This window comes from Drosophila bipectinata, chromosome 4, assembly GCF_030179905.1.
Source record: "Drosophila bipectinata strain 14024-0381.07 chromosome 4, DbipHiC1v2, whole genome shotgun sequence".
Classification (NCBI taxonomy): Eukaryota; Metazoa; Arthropoda; class Insecta; order Diptera; family Drosophilidae; genus Drosophila; species Drosophila bipectinata.
In genome coordinates, this window is record NC_091740.1 from 14,014,518 (window position 1) to 14,036,593 (window position 22,076).

At 42.6% G+C, this 22,076-nt stretch overlaps 1 protein-coding gene across 1 annotated transcript; it reads left to right on the plus strand.

The window, feature by feature from the left end:
* Positions 1 to 2,878: 2,878 nt before the first annotated feature.
* LOC138926915 (trichohyalin-like) lies at positions 2,879 to 20,374 on the plus strand. Its single transcript, XM_070282526.1, has 7 exons — positions 2,879 to 2,893; positions 9,141 to 9,290; positions 14,012 to 14,152; positions 18,017 to 18,337; positions 18,449 to 18,841; positions 19,389 to 19,659; positions 19,785 to 20,374. The coding sequence occupies exons 1-7, from the start codon at positions 2,879 to 2,881 to the stop codon at positions 20,372 to 20,374; spliced, it is 1,881 nt and encodes a 626-aa protein (XP_070138627.1).
* The last annotated feature ends 1,702 nt before the right edge of the window (positions 20,375 to 22,076 follow it).

Consider the following 22,076-nt stretch of genomic DNA (forward strand, 5'->3'; position numbering starts at 1 on the left):
GTTCGCTAGCTTGGCCATTTTCGGGAAGTAGTACTCGGAGAGTACCTGCTTCACGTTCTCTTGGGCAGATCTGTGAGCTCTGTTGTGCTCGACAGTAAGAATTTCCCGCCTTTCATCAACTGCAAAAATGTCCGTTACTCGGTTTTTGCATTGCCAGAATTTGGTGGCAGGGAATTGTCGAATTAGTTTGTCCTGTATCACTGCTAGCGTATGCAGATCGCAATGAATGGCGTTTACGCCTTTAGGAACTATTATGGTTGCGAGCTCCTCCAGCAATGACTCCTCGTGAGTGAAGTCAATAATATGCCGTCTCTTGTTTCCAAAGAGAACGAAGCTCCGCTTTGACGGAGAGCGTGCTTCCTCCAGAATTATCTGGTTTTGAAAGCAATTGAGGGGCTTGTCCGTGGATTGGATTGTGTGGGTTAGCGACAGCTCACTGTGAATTGTGGCCGCGCTTGAGAATGCCTCTTCTTCTTCTACAACGTTGAGTTGTTGCCTCAAGAGGGCATCCGCAACTAGGTTGTCCTTGCCAGGCATGTAATGGACTTTGGCACCACACTCATCGATGCGTTCTTTCCATCTTTTAATTTTTGTATTCGGATTGGAATCCGATACCGCGTAGGTCAGCGGTTGGTGGTCAGTGTAGATGTTTAAATCTTTGACCCCATAAAGGTAGTGGCGCAGTTTCTCTAGCGCCCAAACTATGGCTAACAGCTCCCTTTCGTTGGTAGCGTAGTTAACTTCTCTGTCCTTTAAGGTCCTAGAGATCATAGTGATGTGAAAGGACCGCGCCAATGCCATACGCTGAGGCATCTGTCGTTAGATCAAACACCTTTTTATAACCGGGGTACCTGAGGACATCCTCAGGGGCCAGAATGTTACGCTGCGGCTCAGTTAACTGTACCTGGATGCTTCTGGATCTGTGTCTGCTGACATTTCCAAGCTCCCCTTTTATAATGCTCGAAATGGGCTTAGCTATTGATGCAAAATCTTTAATAAAGCACCTATAATAGCCAGCCAAGCCCATGAATGATCTTACTTGAAAAATGTTTTTGGGCTCAGGGAATTCTTGAATGGCCCTGACCTTTTCTGGGTCTATCGTGGTCCCCTCGTTGGTGACTACAAACCCCAAAACTTTAACGCTTTTTTTGGAGAAGACCGATTTCTGCGCTGACACTCTCATGTTTGCGTCGTGTAGGCGTTTTAGAACCCAGTTCACGTTTCGTATGTGGGCGTTTTCGTCCTCTGAGAAGACGATAACATCGACATAGACGTAGCAAAATTTGCCAATCTGTTCTCGCAGTACGTCGTCGATGGTTCTTTGGAAGATGCTGGCAGAATTCCTTAACCCGAATGGCAGTCGGCGAAACTCGTATTTTCCCTCGTTTACGGAAAAGGAAGCTTTTTCACGGTCACGTTCTGCCAGAATAATTTGGTGGTAGCCAGACTTCAAATCGAGCGTTGTAAAGTATTTGGTTTTGCCTAAATTCCCTAGTATCATAGGGATAATTGACATAGGGTAGCGATCCGGTATTGTCCTCTCGTTTAATTTTCGAAAGTCTAATACTAGTCGCATTTTACGGTTTCTAGATTCGTCGGTGCCCTTTTTGTCTACTACCCATATTGGGTTATTGTAGGGGGATCTTGACTTCTGGATTATGCCGTTTTTTAGTAGGTCTTGGATTTCGTCATTGATGAAATCTGCCGCTCCCATCGTATACGGATAGGGTCTGGCATAAATGGGCTCCTCATCAACTGTCCTGATGGTGGCAACCACAGACGTGTTGTAAGGTAACGCCTTATTTGGGCTTGCGAAGGCGTTTTTCCTGTCGCTCAGCATTTTTGAATATGCTCTTCTGACCAAAGGTGGTGCACTAGAGCAGTCCACCTCAGTGAAATTTACATTGGGACATGATTGGAACTCTAGCTTTTCCGTCTCGGTGCCCTATCTGAGGTGACCTGAAGCTAGGTTAAGTGATGCTCCTGCTTGTTTCAGCAGGTCAAGGCCGATGATGGCATCAAAGGAGGACAAATCTGGTAGGATGAAGAACGTAGCCTTCAAGTTGAACAGGGATACGAAGCATTTTTTTGTTATTGTGGTAACGCCATGGATGGAATGGATGGAATGTACCGAGAATGGCGAATCTACTGGGCGGACGCCCTTCAATTCTTCGTATGGACGGATGAAATTTTTTGACGCGCCCGTGTCTATTAAAAGCTTAATTTCTACACCTGCTACTTTTCGTCTGATGAAGGGTAGCAGGGACTTTCCCCTAAAAAATTAGTGACGTCCGAATCGTAATATTTAATAGCGTCGTCGTCAATTTCCTGAGCCGCGCTTGAAGCTGCGGCGGTATATTTGCTTCCGGTTTCGCTCGCGCCCTGCGCCCCGTGATTAACCCTCTGCCTTATGTGTGGAGCAGATCGATCGGACTCAGCCGGCTTCCTGTTTGGGTACGCCGGGGCTTGGGATGGCCTAAGCATCTTGGACAGCGATGGGTCGATGTCCATGGGTTCAGGAGCGCCTCCACTGTGTGGGGCAGAGTGTACTTGCGCCTTGTGTTGTTTGACGTAGTACGGATTTTTTCCAGCATTTGTTTGTGCATTTGCCTGCGCAGAGGCCTGTCGGTATTCTTGCGCTTTTGGGTGCTGTTTTCTGTCTTTATCCTCTTGGCTTTTGGCAAATGAAGCCGCGAAGGAGTATCTTTCTTGGTTAGATTCCCCTTCTTGTGCCAAAGTGAGAGCTGAAGGCATATCTTTCGGCTTTCCCGAGAAAAGGACATCCGTGAGGCTGCGCTTAAGCTCCGAGATAAATACTTGGAGTGCGTCATCCCGTAATTTGTCACACAAAACTTTTGCCACCGAGGCTTCGTACGACATGGTAGCTTTGTTGGTGAGCTAGGTGAGTTTTTTCTCGACCTCGTCATAGTATTGTAAAAGGGTCATATTTCCCTGCCTAAGAGTACCCATTTCCTGCTCGATAACGTGCATCTGCTGTATCATTGTACGTAAAATCGAGTCCATTTATAATCGCGTCGAAATTTAGTACAGTGCCAAACGAAGACAGTACGGCATCGGCAGGGCCCCTTATTTTATTCCTAATAATAATAACCGCCTGATAATGGCGCGAGCTATTTTCGTAATTTCCGAAAATGTAATATGCGGCTACTGCCGCTTGTCTCCAGTTGACGTGTGCACCCGTAAATTCGGGCAGGGACTTGACGGCGTCTAGAGGCTCGTCACACCTGACGTCGTTCCATATCTCTATAGGTTCATATTTTTTACTGGGGGAGCCTCCGCTTGGGCGGGGGCGATTTCCCTTGCGTCGAACCGTTCGGTCAGACGGTGTATAGCCAGGCGTATTGCCTGGTTTTCAGTGTTGGCTTCTTGAAGAGCCAGGCGCATTTCGTTTTCTCTACGCTGGTGTTCGATATTGGCTTCTTGAACAGCATGTTGGACGGCCGCCTGTACAGATGGTGGCTGTCATCTGTTCCATGTTGAAAGCCATGTTCGCGAGTATGGGGGCGCTAGCGTTAACGCTTTTAGGGGTGGAAAATCTGGCCGGCCCTTCGGTCTCCGACTCAGAATCGCTTGAGAGTTGTCTTATGTTTCTATATTGTTGAAACGGATTGCTCATGAGGAGCTGCGGCTATAAAGTCGCCCGAAAGAAAAAATATTTATGTATGAATTATGTGCCGATAGAGGCGATTGGGCTGGTAAAGGGTCCGCGGGGGGCTGAGCTGCCGCTTTAGTTATGTGTGCGGGCTCGTCAAGTTGCGCTACTGCTGTGTCAAGTAGCGGCAGGGTGAGGGGTGCGCGGGGACTGAGCCTCCGCTTATGGGAAACAGAGAAAAAAAACAATAAAAACAACAAAGTGCCACACTGCATGTGCGGCCGTATCGTGTTCTCGAAAATAGAGTGGGGAAACAAAGCGGAAAAGAAAAATAAATAACCAAAACTGCGCGGCTAATACCAAGAATTCTTGTGTAACAAAAAAGACATATAAAAGCTGAATTAAATACACGCGATTATATAAATTATTTCCGATTGAAATTTAAAATTTTCTGCCAGCGATTTTTTGGTTTTGTTTAGGAATTTTTATTCCGCACTTTTTGTTTTATATAGAAATATTCATTTATTTATTCACAAAAAACAGAAATGCAAACAGTATTGGGACAATAATTGGTTTACAAAATAAAATGGTTTAAACATTTTATAATAGATAAAAAATGTTAATTCTAAACCGTCAGCCAACTAATAAAGATTATTTAAATTTTGAAAAATTTATGGGGCTGCAGTTTTTTGTTAGCGTAAAGAACAATTTTTACTATTCTTTTCTTTTTTTTTTTATACACAAAAAAAATTCATGCAGACTTTGGCGCCAAATAATATAAATTGGGTTTGGGTATAATAATGTTGTTGTTGGTTATCCCTCGGTGATGCCGCAGACGCTGGAGATATGTTGTAAGGTAATTACCCCCGGCGGTTGTCAGGGGGTGTTGCTACTCCTTGTAGGTAGTGGTTGAGATCCTTGGCGGTTGCCGAGGGGAGATCCGTTCTGCGACGGGAGTTATGATGGGAGCACTTGCCCCGTTGTCACGGCCCTTGAGGAGCGGTGACCAATTCAACAAATGAATTTACAAGTTAACGGCAGTGCCGGAGATTGGTTCTATGGTGCTCTTTATTGTATGAGACTCTGACAAAAACCTAAACTTAAAGCTAACAAAAGTACAAAAAGCGGACATTGCCGCTGCTTGGTTAATTTCAGTTAACCTATATATCGCAAAAAATCGGATCATTATGAGGCCGATCATTATGAAAATATCATAATATAACCCATTTATTACAATTAACAATCTAAAATAAGTTCCAAACTTCTATCTTCAAAAAAACCAAAGTTGGTATTTTTACTAAACACCAAATACCACTTCCGATCGTTCAGTTATATGGCAGCTGTAAGATATAGTCGGCCGAGCGTTATGAAATGTGGTAGGTTGGATCAACTGACCAAAAATAGAATCTGTATGAAGTTCCAACTTTCTACCTTCAAAATCACGAAAATTGGGTCATTTCTGATTGTTCAGTTATATGGCAGCTACAGCCTATAGGATATAGTTGGCCGCTCCTAATGATATTTGGCATGTCGCATTATTTTTCCAAAAATATCATTCATACATTCAAACAATTCGAACTCTATGAACACCGAAGTGATAGCATTTCCGATCAATCAGTTGTACGGCAGCTATAAGTTATAGTCGGTCGATCCCGTTCCGAATTATATACTGCGTGCAAAGGAAAGAAGGGTGTGTGCAAAGTTTCAAGTCGATAGCTTTAAAACTGAGAGACTAGTTCACGTAGAAACAGACAGACAGACAGACGGGCATGCTCATATCAACTCAGGAGGTGATCCTGATCAAGAATATATATACTTTATTGGGTCGGAGATGTCTCCTTCACTGCGTTGTGCACTTTTGGATAAAATTATATTACCCTCTGCAAGGGTATAAAAAACAAGAAAGGAAAGCTAACTTCGGGCGGAGCCGAAGTTTATATACCCTTGCAGTTAAAACCGGATATATATCGCAAACATCGGATATAGTTGGCCGATCCTTATGAAAATATGATAATATAACCCAATTTCATATAATACAAAAAACCAAACCTACAAATAAACCAAACTTCTATCTTAAAACACACCAAAGTTGGGTCATTTCCGATCGTTCAGTTATATGGCAGCTATAGGATATAGTCGGCCGATCCTTATGAAATTTAGTAGGTTGGATCAACTGACCAAAAATAGAATCTGTACTAAATTCCAGCTTTCTATCTTCAAAAACACGAAAGTTGGGTCATTTCCGATCGTTCAGTTATATGGCAGCTATAGGATATAGTCGGCCGATCCTTATGAAATTTGGCATGTCGTAATGTTTTGCCAAAAAATGCTCTACTGTCAAATTTGAACGCTCTAACGTTAAAAACGTCAAAGTTATACCATTTCCGATCAATCAGTTATATGGCAGCTATAGGATATAGTTGGCCGATCCGGGCCGTTCCGACTTATATACTGCGTGCAAAAGAAAGAAGGCTGTGTGCAAAGTTTCAAGACGATAGCTTTAAAACTGAGAGACTAGTTCGCGTAGAAACGGACAGACAGACAGACAGACAGACGGACAGACGGACATGCTCATATCAACTCAGGAGGTGATCCTGATCAAGAATATATATACTTTATAGGGTCGGAGATGTCTCCTTCACTGCGTTGCACACTTTTGGACAAAATTATAATACCCTCTGCAAGGGTATAAAAATCATATATCATACAAGATGGAGTCATTTTTATAAACGGTAACAATATTGTTAGCTCCCATTTAAAAGGTACATTTGTAATTACATTTAATGGCTCAACTAAAACTAATAATGTCTCATATACCAATTTGGAAAACTAAATTCTAGACTACATAACTACTTTGAATTTAGATGAACCACTTCGATTGAGGGTTTTTTTTTTTGGTACCCTACTACAATTGGAAACATCTTTTTAAATTTAAACTTTGTCGCTTTTAAAAATGTACATTTAAACTTGAGTATATGCATAATATATGGAAAAATTTAAATTCAAAATTCAAAGTTCTTTTTATAGGCCAAAGAAACAAATTACCAAAAATCATCTATAAAAACAGATTAAACACGATAACACGAACGGTTATCAGAGTCAGAGCCATTCCGGAAACCCATCCATGACAAAATGAAACCTTACTAGCAATGATAAATTATTAAGCTACAAAGGTGTTGCAAATGTAGAGTAATCAATTTTTCAAAAAGCTGACAAAAATCTGAAAAAAGAAATGGCACATGCATCTATAATTGTCAGTGTCTGATTTTTTCTGTTTTTATGCAGTGGAATAATATTAGATTACTTTCACATGAGGGAAAATATAGAAGTTTTCAGAGATAGATTGAAGAGGTTAAGGCAGGGATGGAGTGGACATTTTTTTCGTTCCTCCTTTGGTGTTGGATTGCTCTTTCGTATGGAACATGCAGAGTCACATACATGTTTGACTCCCTGCATAGCACTACATTTTAAGTAAGACTCTATGCATTATTTTTTTAAGTATAATAATAAGTTGTACAAAATGGAGGAACTTTCTTAATTCCTAATTCTTTCTTAATTCCTAAACTGTTATTGTTATTTTTTCAGTGTGACGAATTGCAAAGCAAAATTCTAGCACCGAAGTATTCGTGATTTTTTGCATTGGTATGGGACTTTGCTATGCCGTATGCAGAGCTTGGGCACCCTTGGTTTAACGCACCCTTAAATTGTACAATTCTTACAATGTTAAGGTTTACAAGGCGTAATTTTTCAGAACACAGCCTGGTACTCCATTGGGCCCTGACAAAAAAAAAGGGTTTCACCTTGAAAAGAGTCGATAACAAGCCACATTTAGAAAGAGATGGACAAAACAAGAATGGAAAGCTAACTTCGGGCGAAGCCAAAGTTGATATACCCTTGCAGTAAATTATGGAAAAATAATTGAGCACTGAAATTATTCTTCTGTATTTAGTATACTTTTTAATTTAGCCTTTTGTATACGGCTAATTATATCCTTTTATATAAGGATATATGTAGCTAGCCTTTTCATAATTTTTAACAATGCTATGGGATTCAGGCAATTTTTATTTCAAGTTTATTTCATTTTCAAGTTAACAACCCTTTCCTTCTTAAATAACACCCGAATTTTATTACGAAAAAACCATGTGATTATCCCATGATGACCTAATAGCTAGGTAATGCCACTAATTGGTTCAGTGAAAATCATCCTTCGTTGAAGGAACACGTGCAAGGGTTTTCAATTGCGCAACAGGTAGTACAGGTATGAATTATTATTATTAATTAATTATTATTATTATATGGGGACTAAGTAACTGTCGGGTCAAGCAGCAAGCAACTAATTTAAACACAACAATTAATAAGTAACTGATGTTTTGCTGGTCGCAAGACGACTCTCTTTCGGCCGCTCGGCTTTGCTACTTCGGCGTTTATAGTTAGCGAGCATCCGCTCAGCCTATTCTGCAAGGTTGGCGCCACTCTCGTTCATCTCCTTACTGCGCTCCCATCCTAAATTGGATTTCCCATATTTTCTATAAATCCTCATAAATCCTAATTTCATATGCGGCCTGAATAAAGTTATACCGTTGAACCTAATTAAATTCTGATTTTTATTTACGGCATTGAAAACTCTCAATGACCAAACATTGGTGACCCGGACGTGATCGTTAATATATTTATATACACATAAAACAAATTACTAAAACAAAACAAAACAATTTTGTAAACAGTGTTATGTGAAATTATCATTATCAAATTATCATACGTGGCTAATAAGTTTATTTACAATAATCAACAAATTATAATATATTATTATATTATACATACATACAGGCATAAACATAAACGTTAGTTCACAAGCACACATACATATTTACGATCCACAACGCAAGTGCATTCGCCCGCGCATAGACTTCATACAAACATACGATCCACAATGCAAGTGCATTCGCCCGCGCATAGACTTCATACAAACATACGATCAACAACGCAAGTGCATTCGCTCGCACATAGCTTCATATATATATACATTCCACAATTCCGCTACGGTTCTGAGCACGCAGTGGGACAGATCGTGTTCGCCGCGAGCAAATAAAATTTTGGACATTTTGCAGATCAGCAGTGACCTTCGATGGACTGTTTCGGAGCTCGTAGCGACGATGCAGGCGGAAATTGAGCACGAGACGACCCTTCGCTCATCTCGAATTGCTGCCCACATCCACCCTTGCCAACGGAATGTCCACCATGCAGGCAGACCCAGGATTAGGTCAAAGTTTTTAAGTGCTGCCTCCTTTGCCGCTCCCTACGTTCAGCGGTGGATACTCGGAATGAGCTGAATTCCACTCGATCTTCTCTACCATCGTCGGCAGCAATCCTCGTATTAGTAAGGTGGAAAAGTTGCAAAGGTTGCGATCTTGCCTTCGGGAGTCCGCTTTCGAAGCAGTTCGTTCCTTGGAAGTCTCCGACAAGAACTATGATGTTGCGCTGAATTTATTGGAGAAAACGATTTAATAACCGTCGCTTAATATTTCAGGCACACGTGAACGAGATTCTGGGCCTCAGTCTGTTGGAAAGTGGCTCAATAGCAGCTCTTCGAAGTCTTTCCGACATATTTAATGCCCATATGCGAGCCTTAAAGAATTTGGGTACTTCAGTTCAGATCGCCAGCTGCATCATCGTCCAAGTTCTGCTTCAAAGGTTGGACCCAGCTACCCAGGCCAAGTGGGAGGAGAGTCAAAACTCCTCAGGTTCAGACGCCATCCCTACTTGGGAGTCGATGGCCGAATTTTTGGAGCAGCGGTGTAGGACGCTGGAGGCTATGGACGTGGTCATGGCTGCATACGCCCCGGGCGCTCATGTGGGAAGGCGTCGAGGTGCAAATAATGGTAGATCATCCTTTATTGTTACTAATTCGCTTCCCTCTACCTGTGCTCTATGCGGTGGATGGTCCCATATAATGTCTGCATGCCCCGATTTCTATCAATGCGTCTGAGATTCGCCTTGGTGAGGCCAGGCGACTCGGTCTTTGTCGGAAGTGTCTGCAAACGGGCCATCACATGCGCGAGTGCCTCGCTGCTAGTTGTCGCAGTTGTGGAAGGAGGCATCACAGCCTGCTGCATGTCCTGGAGCCGCCGGCATCTAGCGGCCAGCCTTTGGTTGGTCCTCCCACGTCAGCCACAGCCGAGGTCGCCGAGCCTGCAGCCTCTTCGCCGTTCACTGCTAATGCACTAGTTGCTCAAGGTCACAGCGGCGATATATCGTTTCTTGCTACAGCGAACATTTTTGTTTGTAGTCGCGCTGGATCCCTTGTTCCATGCCGAGCTCTGTTGGATTCTGGATCTCAGGTGCACGTGATCACTTCCCGGCTGGCAAGTCAGCTGCAGCTCCGGAGGTACAAATCATTCATGGCGGTTTCTGGTATTGGAGATACCGGCTTTGCGACAGATGGATTCTCTGTTGATGTTCTCCTACGTTCCCACTGTTCCGAGTACTCGGCCCTGGTTAACGCCGTCATCGCCGCCAATATCACGGACCTGCAGCCTAGCTTCAGTTTGGATGTCTCCAGCTGGAATATTCCTGGCAATCTTTCTCTGGCTGATCCTGAATTTTTCCGCCCACAGCGCATCGACCTCCTTATCTGAGCCAGTCTGTTTTATGAGCTTTTGTGTGTTGGGCAAATTAAGCTCTCAGCCGGCCTGCCATTGCTGCAGAAAAACTCGACTTGGATGGGTCGTGTGTGGAGGCGGTTCACATGTCCAGAGAAGATCACTCGTTTCCACTGCTCACAAGGATGTTCCGGAGAGCGCAACAATGCTGGATGATCAGCTGGATTCTTTGCTCCGCCGATTTTGGGAAATCGAAGACTGCTCCGAGCCTATTGTGAAGCGGACGAAGGAAGAGCTAGATTGCGATGCGCATTTCGTGCAACATGTTGCTCAGCTGGATTCCGGCGCTTACGCTGTGAGGCTTCCGTTAAAATGCGGTTCTAAGCTACTGGGAGAGTCGTACCCGCAAGCCGTTCGACGATTTCTTTCCCTCGAAAGGAAGCTCTGTCGCCATCCTCAATTAAAGGAGCAATATGCTGCCTTCATAAAGGAGTATCTGGAGTTGGGTCACATGTCTCCAGTCCCTTCTGATGCGAGCGTCACTGGTCAATACTTTCTTCCACACCATTGTGTTTTAAAGGAGGACAGTTCAACAACCAAGCTCAGGGTTGTCTTTGATGGATCTGCTGTCACAACTTCTGGATATTCATTGAATGAAGTGTTGATGTCTGGCCCAGTTATTCAGCCAAAGTTACTGCATATTATGTTAAGGTTCCGATGCCATCGGGTGGCCATTACTGGAGATATTTGTAAAATGTATCGTTGCGTCAGGGTTTTTCCTGAGGACAGCTATCTTCAGTGTATTCTTTGGCGGGATTCCACCCAAGATGAGTTACAGGTTTTTAAGCTGGACACGGTCACCTACGGAACGAAGCCTGCCTCATTTTTAGCAGTTCGGACAATGCATCAGTTGGCAGATGATGAGCAAATAATGTTTCCAAAGGGGGCCGAAATTCTGCGTCGCGACTTTTATGTGGATGATCTGCTTTGCGGAGGCGACTCTATAGATGAAGCTATTAGCATAATGCAGCAAACATCCGCGATCCTTGCAAAAGGCCATTTTCGGTTAAGGAAGTGGTGCTCCAATGTTGCTGACGTTCTGGATAAGGTGCCTGAAGAAGATCGGGAGTCTTTCCTAAAGTTTGATGATGGTAGCAACTTCACAAAGACACTGGGTCTGGCTTGGGATCCTGCAACTGACCGCTTGCTATTTTCTTTTGAAGGGTTTTAATCAATCTCAAAGCCCACTAGGCGCATTGTGCTTTCTTCAGTCGCTCGGCTTTATGACCCCTTAGGCCTTGTTGGTCCTGTAATTTCAAAGGCAAAGATCTTTCTCCAGAAACTGTGCCGTGAGAAGTTGTCCTGGGATGAAAGTCTTCCTCAAGCTCTTCACTGCGACTGGAATATGATTTTTAGCAGCTTTGGTAGTACGCAGCGCGCCGAATTCCCTAGATGGGTGCTAACATCGAAATCCGAGGTGGAGGTCCATGGATTCTGTGATGCCAGCATTGAGGCGTATGGGGCATGCGTGTATGTCGTGTCCAAGGGCGCAGGATCTGCAAGCTATTTACTCTGTTCGAAGTCCCGAGTTGCGCAGTTAAAGACTGTTACGGTGCCTAAGCTGGAGTTATCGGGAGCCGAGTTGTTGGTTCGACTTATGTCAGAAGTAGAGCAGTTGAAGGTCTACGTTGGAAAGTATTTTTGCTGGTGCGATTCTGCTGTGGCTCTGTCTTGGATTCGAGAAGAACCCTCTCGGTTTAATGTTTTCGTCGCCAATTGAGTTTCGACCATTCAGAAACTAACTAGAGAAATGGAGTGGCGGTATGTTCCCACTTCTTTGAACCCAGCAGATATCCTGTCGCGTGGTGCTCTTCCCAATTAATTGGTTGAGAATAAGCTGTGGTCTCATGGTCCTCCGTTTCTCGTTGGATCCCAAGAGACGTGGCCAACCGCGGTCCCATCTGAGAGATCAACCCTGGAGTTACGTGCAAGGGTCCTACTCATTCAGTCTCCGTACGTGAATATAACAGCGGTGTCTAAGTACGCTAATTCGTTTCCAGCACTGCAGAGGGTATTCGCTTACGTATACAAGTTTTCTCAACGAATTCACCACAACGGTGTTACGGCTAGCGATATAAAATCTGGAACACAGCTGTTATTGCGGCTAGTGCAACGTGTGCATTTTTGAGAGGAAATAAAGGCTCTTCAAAATGGAAAGGACATAGCGGTATCCAGTGCCCTTGCCTCAGCCTCTCCCTTCTTGGACAAATTTGGACTGTTGCGCGTAGACGGTCGGCTAAAAAATTCGTCGTTGGATTTTGATAGTCAGCATCCAATTATACTTCCAAGAAGCCATCCAGTTACGCAGGCTATAATTGTTGACTTCCATGAGCGAAATTTACATACGGGACCTCGCGCACTGTTGGCAATTATTCGGTCCCAATATTGGCCAATTGGGGGAGAAAAACCGTGACGAAGGCATTACACAAATGCATCCGATGCTTCCGGACTAAGCCTCGGCTGTTGCAGCACATTATGGCTGATCTCCCGGAGGAAAGAGTTAGCGGCTCCCAGGTCTTCGGAGTCACTGGTGTGGATTTTTGTGGACCGTTCTATTATAAGCCGGAAGTGCGTAATAAGGCTCCAGTAAAATGTTACATTAGCATTTTCATTTGTTTTGCTACTAAAGCCGTCCACCTGGAGCTTGTAAGGGATCTGTCCACAATGTCTTTTTTGCAGGCTTTGAAGCGTTTTATATGCACCCGCCGAAGGCCTCAACATATTTGGTCTGAAAACGCAACCAACTTTGTTGGAGCCAAGAACGAGCTAAAGGAGCTGCGCCGATTATTTCTAAGCGAAGAGCATCAACGGGCACTGCTGGAGTTTTGCTCTATGGAGTCCATCGAATGGCATTTTATTCCTCCTCGATCTCCGCATTTCGGTCGGGATAATCCCTTAATCCCTGGTCGGGATGGTATCTTTCGAGTGGCGGTGATATAAACCTCATCTGGAATTACCAAGCGAGCAGTGACTAAGCTGTGCCTTTTGCCCCTTAAGGATGAAGTTGGAGTAGAAGCCCCAACTGGGGGGAGAATGTCGGGTCTAGCAGCAAGCAACTAATTTAAAACACAACAATTAATTAGTAACTGATGTTTTGCTGGTCGCAAGCCGACTCTCTTTCGGCCGCTCGGCTTTGCTACTTCGGCGTTTATAGTTAGCGAGCATCCGCTCAGCCTATTCTGCAAGGTTGGCGCCACTCTCGTTCATCTCCTTACTGCGCTCGCATCCTAAATTGGATTTCCCATATTTTCTATAAATCCTCATAAATCCTAATTTCATATGCGGCCTGAATAAAGTTATAACGTTGAACCTAATTAAATTCTGATTTTTTATTTACGGCATTAAAAACTCTCAATGACCAAACAGTAACTTTGAAATATCATGTATTACCTCTGATTGGTCGAATCGGAATAATTTTATCTCTCAAATTTGGGCTGTAAATATTCGTAACGCCTAAGATTATAGCACAACAGGCAAAACAGGTATATAAAATGATCCTGACACTTTATTGCCTTGACAAAAAGGGTTATGCTGTGTAACCTTAAAGGGTTAAGGGATTAAAGTTCAAGAGTGCAAGTTTTTTTTTTACCAGTGACAAAAAGTGTGTGTTGAAATAATTGTTGATACATATATTTTGGTATGTCTATTCCCCTAAAAGCGTCCTTTAATATGAGATTTATGAAGGATGAATTTAATCCTTCGTAATTCGTATTGTTCTTATTGTTTACTTTACGAGCAGCGGCGACAAGAGCAGGTGCAAAATACTGCTGGTCATACGACTCAAAGGACTATTCCGGAGAACCGAAATCCGGAACGGGTTCGGGACGCCGCAGCGCGTGCTATTCGTCGAGAGGACTCCGAGCAGCGGCGACAAGAGCAGGTGCAAAATACTGCTTATCATGCAATACTGCTTACATTTATACTTGAGTATATGCATAATATATGGAAAAATTTAAATTCAAAATTCAAAGTTCTTTTTATAGGCCAAAGAAACAAAATACCAAAAATCATCTATAAAAACAGATTAAACACGATAACACGAACGGTTATCAGAGTCAACTGCTTTACTTAAGGGGTTATATACCTTTTTTATTTTCAAAAACTCGAAAATGTTTTTATTGCTTTATCTTGAAGAACAACTCCTTGAGAATAATTTTCGTAGAGATTGGAGCAGTAGAAAAAAAGTTACAGCGCTCCTAACCGCGCGCCTCATTGCGGCCTTGAACTGAACTTGAAACTTTAAACGCGAATATCTCGAATTGGTATTTCTTGAAAAATGACTTTGCGGTGACATGAATTGGCGGAAAACTACTGAACCGATTTACTTCAAAATTTTTTTTAAATGTTCGTAATGAAACTCTTTTGTGCTTGAACGATCGACTTTTCACGCACAAACTGTTTTTCGCCGAAATGAATTTTTTAGTGAAATTTCTAGAGACCAAAAAGTTCATTTTTAGCATAAAACGTTCCCGTATGAATAAAAAAAAATAAAAATTTTAAAATCGATCGTTCAAGCACAAGGAAATACACAAAACTAATGAAATTTTTTTACTTTTATGGTTTAAGTTGACCTGTTTGACCTGGGGAACTGTCACCGCAAGGCTCGAAAAAAAAGCCTCTAAGGGAAACAGCTTAAAAATTATTTAATATTTTTCCACCACAAACATTGTTAATAAAGTGTACTATCAAAAAATTAAAACATCCCTGTAATTAAATAATTGCTACATACCTAAAAAAAAATCCGAACTTTCCTCTTTTTCTTCGACAAAAAAGGTATATAACCCCTTAAGTCAGTGTAAATAAAATCCGCTCGTGAGCCATTTCGGAAACCCATCCATGACAAAATGAAACCTTACTAGCAAGGATAAATTATTGAGCTACGAAGGTGTTGCAAATGTAAAGTAATCAATTTTTCAAAAAGCTGACAAAAATCTGAAAAAAGAAATGGCACATGCATCTATAATTGTCAGTGTCTGATTTTTTCTGTTTTTATGCAGTGGAATAATATTAGATTCCTTTCACATGAAGGAAAATATAGAAGTTTCCAGAGATAGATTGAAGAGGTTAAGGCAGGGATGGAGTGGACATTGTTTTCGTTCCACCTTTGGTGTTAGATTGCTCTTTCGTATGGAACATGCAGAGTCACATACATGTTTGACTCCCTGCATAGCACTACATTTTAAGTAAGACTCTATGCATTATTTTTTATAGTATAATAATAAGTTGTACAAAATGGAGGAACTTTCTTAATTCCTAATTCTTTCTTAATTCCTAAACTATGTTATTGTTATTTTTTCAGTGTGACGAATTGCAAAGCAAAATTCTAGCACCGAAGTATTCGTGATTTTTTTCATTTTTATGGGACTTTGCTATGCCGTATGCAGAGCTTGGCCACCCTTGGTTTAACCAAAGATTATAAAGTACATAGATGGGACATCAGGGCCCAAAACGGTCAACTGTTTGCGTCGAGCTTGTTGGTGAGGGGGGAACGCACATGCATACGATTATATTTTTAGAACTCTTTCCATGTATCCGTCAACAAAAATGTGAACCTATGTGTGTATGTGTGACTGCTCGCACGACGAAGTAAAAATGTTTTGGCTTCCAAATTTCAATTTCAATTTCTCGTTTCTGTTTTCGATGCGCCGATGTGGTAGTTGCGTAATGCATAGAGTAGTTACTCTATGTGTAATTTTTCTGTGTTCAAATCCTCGTAAGGACTTTGAACTTTGTAAAATTGTTTTGTTCTTCATTATGTCCGGCTAATAAAATTTCAAGGAAGTCCTTCCGGCATTTTGTCATCCGACACGTCCGTCACTTATTTTTACTTTAATTTTTATAGAATGCAATTAAAAATAAAATTAATAACGTAAAATATTAAAAGTAAAAAAAAAAAAATAAAAATAAAATTAAATTAAAAAAAAAAATCATAAAACTAAAACTTAATGAAATCCGCTAATAAAGTCGAACCCAGGACCCCATGAATAAGGACCACGCACTATCCATCTAGGTTAACCTCGAAGTTGATTTTATGATACTTAAAATTGGTGTTAGAGGAGGCACTAGAATCCATACCAAAAACAGAGCTGACGAGTAAGGATAGTAAAAGATATTTCTGATCTCTTTACTCTTACATTGGTTCGGTTACAACGTTTCAAACTTTCATCGTTCCAAAGATGTTACGATCTAAAAATAGAATTCTCTCTCTCCCTATCTCATCTGCCAGCCGTTTGTCGTGGAACCCGCTCTCATATGTTTTCATTATTACAGCGGGTTCCACGACGGAAAAAATGAAAACATTTGAGAGCGGGTTCCACGACGCGGCCTGCCAAAATGCCGTAGAACCCGCACTTATAGACATTTTTACAGCGGGTTCCACTACGAACGGAGACGATGTTAAGGTTATTTTACAATTTGGTATTTTTTTTATTGGATTATAAATTAAGAAAAATACATTAAAATAATAAAAATATAATATAAATAAAAATGTATAAAATTTTAAATCTAAAATTAAAAAGAAATGGACTTCCCGAGCCTGGTTTGAACTCGTTTTACTTTGCACACCAGCCAAGCACTCTACCACTCGGCTATTCCTCATTCATTGTCGCGCGAAAAATTTCTTAAACTTAACTTGTCGCGCAATGGAACCCGCTCGTTCCAGCGGGTTCCACTGCTGGAACCCGCCATAGAAAATTTTTCTTTGTATGAGATGTCCCATCTATGTACTGTATAATCTTTGGTTTAACGCACCCTTAAATTGTACAATTCTTACAATTTTAAGGTTTACAAGGCGTAATTTTTCAGAACACAGCCTGGTACTCCATTGGGCCCTGACAAAAAAAAGGGTTTCACCTTGAAAAGAGTCGATAACAAGCCACATTTAGAAAGAGATGGACAAAACAAGAATGGAAAGCTAACTTCGGGCGAAGCCAAAGTTGATGTACCCTTGCAGTAAATTATGGAAAAAAAATTGAGCACTGAAATTATTCTTCTGTATTTAGTATACTTTTTAATTTAGCCTTTTGTATAAGGCTAATTATATCCTTTTATATAAGGATATATGTAGCTAGCCTTTTCATAATTTTTAACAATGCTATGGGATTCAGGCAATTTTCATTTCAAGTTTATTTCATTTCCAAGTTAACAACCCTTTCCTTCTTAAATAACACCCGAATTTTTATTACGAAAAAACCATGTGATTATCCCATGATGACCTTATAGCTAGGTAATGCCACTAATTGGTTCAGTGAAAATCATCCTTCGTTGAAGGAACACGTGCAAGGGTTTTCAATTGCGTAACAGGTAGTACAGGTATGAATCATTATTATTAATTAATTATTATTATTATATGGGGACTAAGTAACTTTGAAATATCATTTATTACCTTTGATTTGTCGAATCGGAATAATTTTATCCCTCAAATTTGGGCTGTAAATATTCGTAACGCCTAAGATTATAACACAACAGGTAAAACAGGTATATAAAATGATCCTGACACTTTATTGCCTTGACAAAAAGGGTTAAGCTGTGTAACCTTAAAGGGTTAAGGGATTAAAGTTCAAGAGTGCAGGTTTTTTTTTACCAGTGAAAAAAAGTGTGTGTTTAAAATATATATGAAATAATGGTTGATACATATATTTTGGTATGTCTATTCCCCTAAAAGCGTCCTTTAATATGAGATTTATGAAGGATGAATTTAATCCTTCGTAATTCGTATTGTTCTTATTGTTTACTTTACGAGCAGCGGCGACAAGAGCAGGTGCAAAATACTGCTGATCATGCGACACGGAGGACTATTCCGGAGTACCGACATCCGGAACGGGTTCGGGACGCCACAGCGCGTGCTATTCGTCGAAATACTGCTGATTATGCGGCACGGAGGACTATTCTGGAGTACAGAAATCCGGAACGGGTTCGGGACGCCACAGCGCGTGCTATTCGTCAAAATACTGCTGATCATGCGACACGGAGTACTATTCCGGAGTACAGAAATCCGGAACGGGTTCGGGACGCCACAGCGCGTGCTATTCGTCAAGAGGACTCCGAGCAGCGGCGACAAGAGCAGGTGCAAAATACTGCTGATCATGCGACACGGAGGAGTATTCCGGAGTACCGACATCCGGAACGGGTTCTGGACGCCACAGCGCGTGCTATTCGTCGAGAGGACTCCGTGCAGCGGCGACAAGAGCAGGTGCAAAATACTGCTGATCATACGACACGGAGGACTATTCCGGAGTACCGACATCCGGAATGGGTTCGGGACGCGGCACCGCGTTCTATTCGTCGAGAAGACTCCGAGCAGCGGCGACAAGAGCAGGTGCAAAATACTGCTGATCATACAACACGGAGGACTATTCCGGAGTACCGACATCCGGAACGGGTTCGGGACGCCGCAGCGCGTCCTATTCGTCGAGGGGACTCCGAGCAGCGGCAACAAGAGCAGGTGCAAAATACTGCTGATCATGCGACACGGAGGACTATTCCGGAGTACCGACATCCGGAACGGGTTCGGGACGCCGCAGCGCGTCCTATTCATCGAGGGGACTCCGAGCAGCGGCGACAAGAGCAGGTGCAAAATACTGCTGATCATGCGACACGGAGGACTATTCCGGAGTACCGACATCCGGAACGGGTTCGGGACGCCGCAGCGCGTGCTATTCGTTGAGAGGACTCCGAGCAGCGGCGACAAGAGCAGATGCAAAATACTGCTGATCATACGACACGGAGGACTATTCCGGTGTACCGACATCCGGAACGGGTTCGGGACGCCACAGCGCGTGCTATTCGTCGAAATACTGCTGATCATGCGACACGGAGTACTATTCCGGAGTACCGACATCCGGAACGGGTTCGGGACGCCGCAGCGCGTCCTATTCATCGAGGGGACTCCGAGCAGCGGCGACAAGAGCAGGTGCAAAATACTGCTGATCATGCGACACGGAGGACTATTCCGGAGTACCGACATCCGGAACGGGTTCGGGACGCCGCAGCGCGTGCTATTCGTTGAGAGGACTCCGAGCAGCGGCGACAAGAGCAGATGCAAAATACTGCTGATCATACGACACGGAGGACTATTCCGGTGTACCGACATCCGGAACGGGTTCGGGACGCCACAGCGCGTGCTATTCGTCGAAATACTGCTGATCATGCGACACGGAGGACTTTTTCGGAGTACAGAAATCCGGAACGGGTTCGAGACGCCGCAGCGCGTGCTAATCGTCGAGAGGACTCCGAGCAGCGGGGACAAGAGCAGGTGCAAAATACTGCTGATCATGCGACACGGAGGACTATTCCGGAGTACCGACATCCGGAACGGGTTCGGAACGCCACAGCGCGTGCTATTCGTCGAAATACTGCTGATTATGCGGCACGGAGGCGTATTCCGGAGTACAGAAATCCGGAACGGGTTCGGGACGCCACAGCGCGTGCTATTCGTCAAAATACTGCTGATCATGCGACACGGAGGACTATTCCGGAGTACCGACATCCGGAACGGGTTCGGGACGCCGCAGCGCGTGCTATTCGTCGAGAGGACTCCGAGCAGCGGCGACAAGAGCAGGTGCAAAATACTGCTGATCATACGACACGGAGGAATATTCCGGAGTACCGACATCCGGAATGGGTTCGGGACGCGGCACCGCGTGCTATTCGTCGAGAAGACTCCGAGCAGCGGCGACAAGAGCAGGTGCAAAATACTGCTGATCATACAACACGGAGAACTATTCCGGAGTACCGACATCCGGAACGGGTTCGGGACGCCGCAGCGCGTCCTATTCGTCGAGGGGACTCCGAGCAGCGGCAACAAGAGCAGGTGCAAAAAACTGCTGATCATGCGACACGGAGGACTATTCCGGAGTACCGACATCCGGAACGGGTTCGGGACGCCGCAGCGCGTCCTACTCATCGAGGGGACTCCGAGCAGCGGCAACAAGAGCAGGTGCAAAATACTGCTGATCATGCGACACGGAGGACTATTCCGGAGTACCGACATCCGGAACGGGTTCGGGACGCCGCAGCGCATGCTACTCGTCGAGGGGACTCCGAGGAGCGGCGTCAAGAGCAGGTGCAAAATATTGTTATGAATGATATTACCAAGAGTTGAGTTTGGTTGGTTTTTGTTTGGAAGGAGCAGCTGAGGTGCCGCTCCAACGATCAAAATATCTCTGTTCTTTTACAATATTTCTTAAGTCTAAGTAAGGCTAAGTCTCGTAGCAGCGCTGCTCGCAGGCGGCGGCAGAGAGACGGCTATGTTTTTGTGTATAAAGGAATATAATAATATACGTTGTTATGCGCTCTCAAGTGGAGGCGCGAGGGGTATGCATATGCTGACCGTTTGTTACGATTATGCTGACACTAGCACTTTCTATGTGAGGGCTAAGCCATAACGATCGGTTCATATTTCGGCCACTTAGGGTTTATGACCGGGACTTTGGATAATGTAAACACTGCAACAAAGTGTTACAGTGCGCACCCTTTAAGTACTTTCGGTACAGTGGGTATTCAATATATTTGCATACTACATCTTCCTCCTTTTGAAAAAATAACGTAATATAATAAAGTTATTTTTATAATAAAAATTTCTAATTAATACATCTTTTTTTTTTTATTTATTTATTTGTTTTGTTTTATGTTGTTAGAATCATAGAAAATGAAATTATTAAAAGAATATGTGTATTTATTTATCTATGTATGTGTGTCTTTGTATGGCCATACTAAGTGCAATTTATGAAATAAAGATTTTTAATCTATCCTTATGAACGGTTTGTTTTTTATGTGTATTATTTGCTATTACTATGTTATCTCTATCTCCTATTTCCGTTACTATATACGGACCTGTATATTTAGGATCTAACTTATGACCTGTTTTGTTTTTTAATAAAACTTTGTCACCTACTGATATATCTATATCCCTTACTTTATGATCGTATAGTAGTTTATTTCTATTCTTATTTGCTTCTAACATAACTTGTAACATGTAACCATGTAAGCGGGCAGATGGAAGTGTAGCTGCAAGGAGGTTGCACGCGCTGGTTCCGGCTTTTTGGTCGGTAGATGGTAGTGGATCTCTAGGGTCCTTGTGCTACTCGCTCGCAGTTATCAATCGATTATTTAAAAGAAATTCGCGTGCGGGGGGTTAGTACGTATTGAAGGAAATAGCGGGAAGTGGGACAAAAAGGATTCTTGCATTGCTTTCGACATTCAAAGTAACTAAGGCCGTTGTCACTGCGCTGGTGTAGTTGCAGCAGATGACGTAAAGCTGGGCGGATGTTTTGCCACAGCTGTTGCCCACCCATCCATGATCACCAGTTCCGCGAAATAATTATTGGCGATCCCAAGGAAATCGGCTATCTAATTTCACCTGCCATCTTCATCCTGTATGACTCCCACAGATAATAGATTTAGCAATTCATTTTTAAACGTTATAAAATTTATTCATAGTTATAAGGTTGCATAAGGCAAAAATAAGGGGAAATTAAAGTTAAGTATAAAATTAAATGTATTTAGTAGATATGTTATAATCGAAAAAAAATTAACTTAGAATTTGTATCTTTAATAGTCGGCATAAGAAATAGTAAGTTGAATTAACAATAATGAAATGATAATATATATGGCTATTAAGTACAATGTTTATTAAGAGAATCTGGACTTCCATAGCATGTATTCTCTAATATTATTTCCTAAATTTATTTCTTAAAATGTCTTTAAGTGACTTATTTATTTTCAATTCAAATTTAATAGCAAGGGATTTTAATTAACATTAGAAATGTTTTTAATTGTGGAATTCAGCAAAAAAAATATAATAT

What these genes read in the sequence shown, in the direction of transcription:
- LOC138926915 (XM_070282526.1), top strand. An exon ending in CCAGCTGCATCATCGTCCAA is followed by an intron (nt 9,291 to 14,011) that starts GTTCTGCTTCAA and finishes CTTTACGAGCAG; the next exon opens with CGGCGACAAGAGCAGGTGCA. An exon ending in AGCAGCGGCGACAAGAGCAG is followed by an intron (nt 18,842 to 19,388) that starts GTGCAAAATACT and finishes GGGACGCCACAG; the next exon opens with CGCGTGCTATTCGTCGAAAT.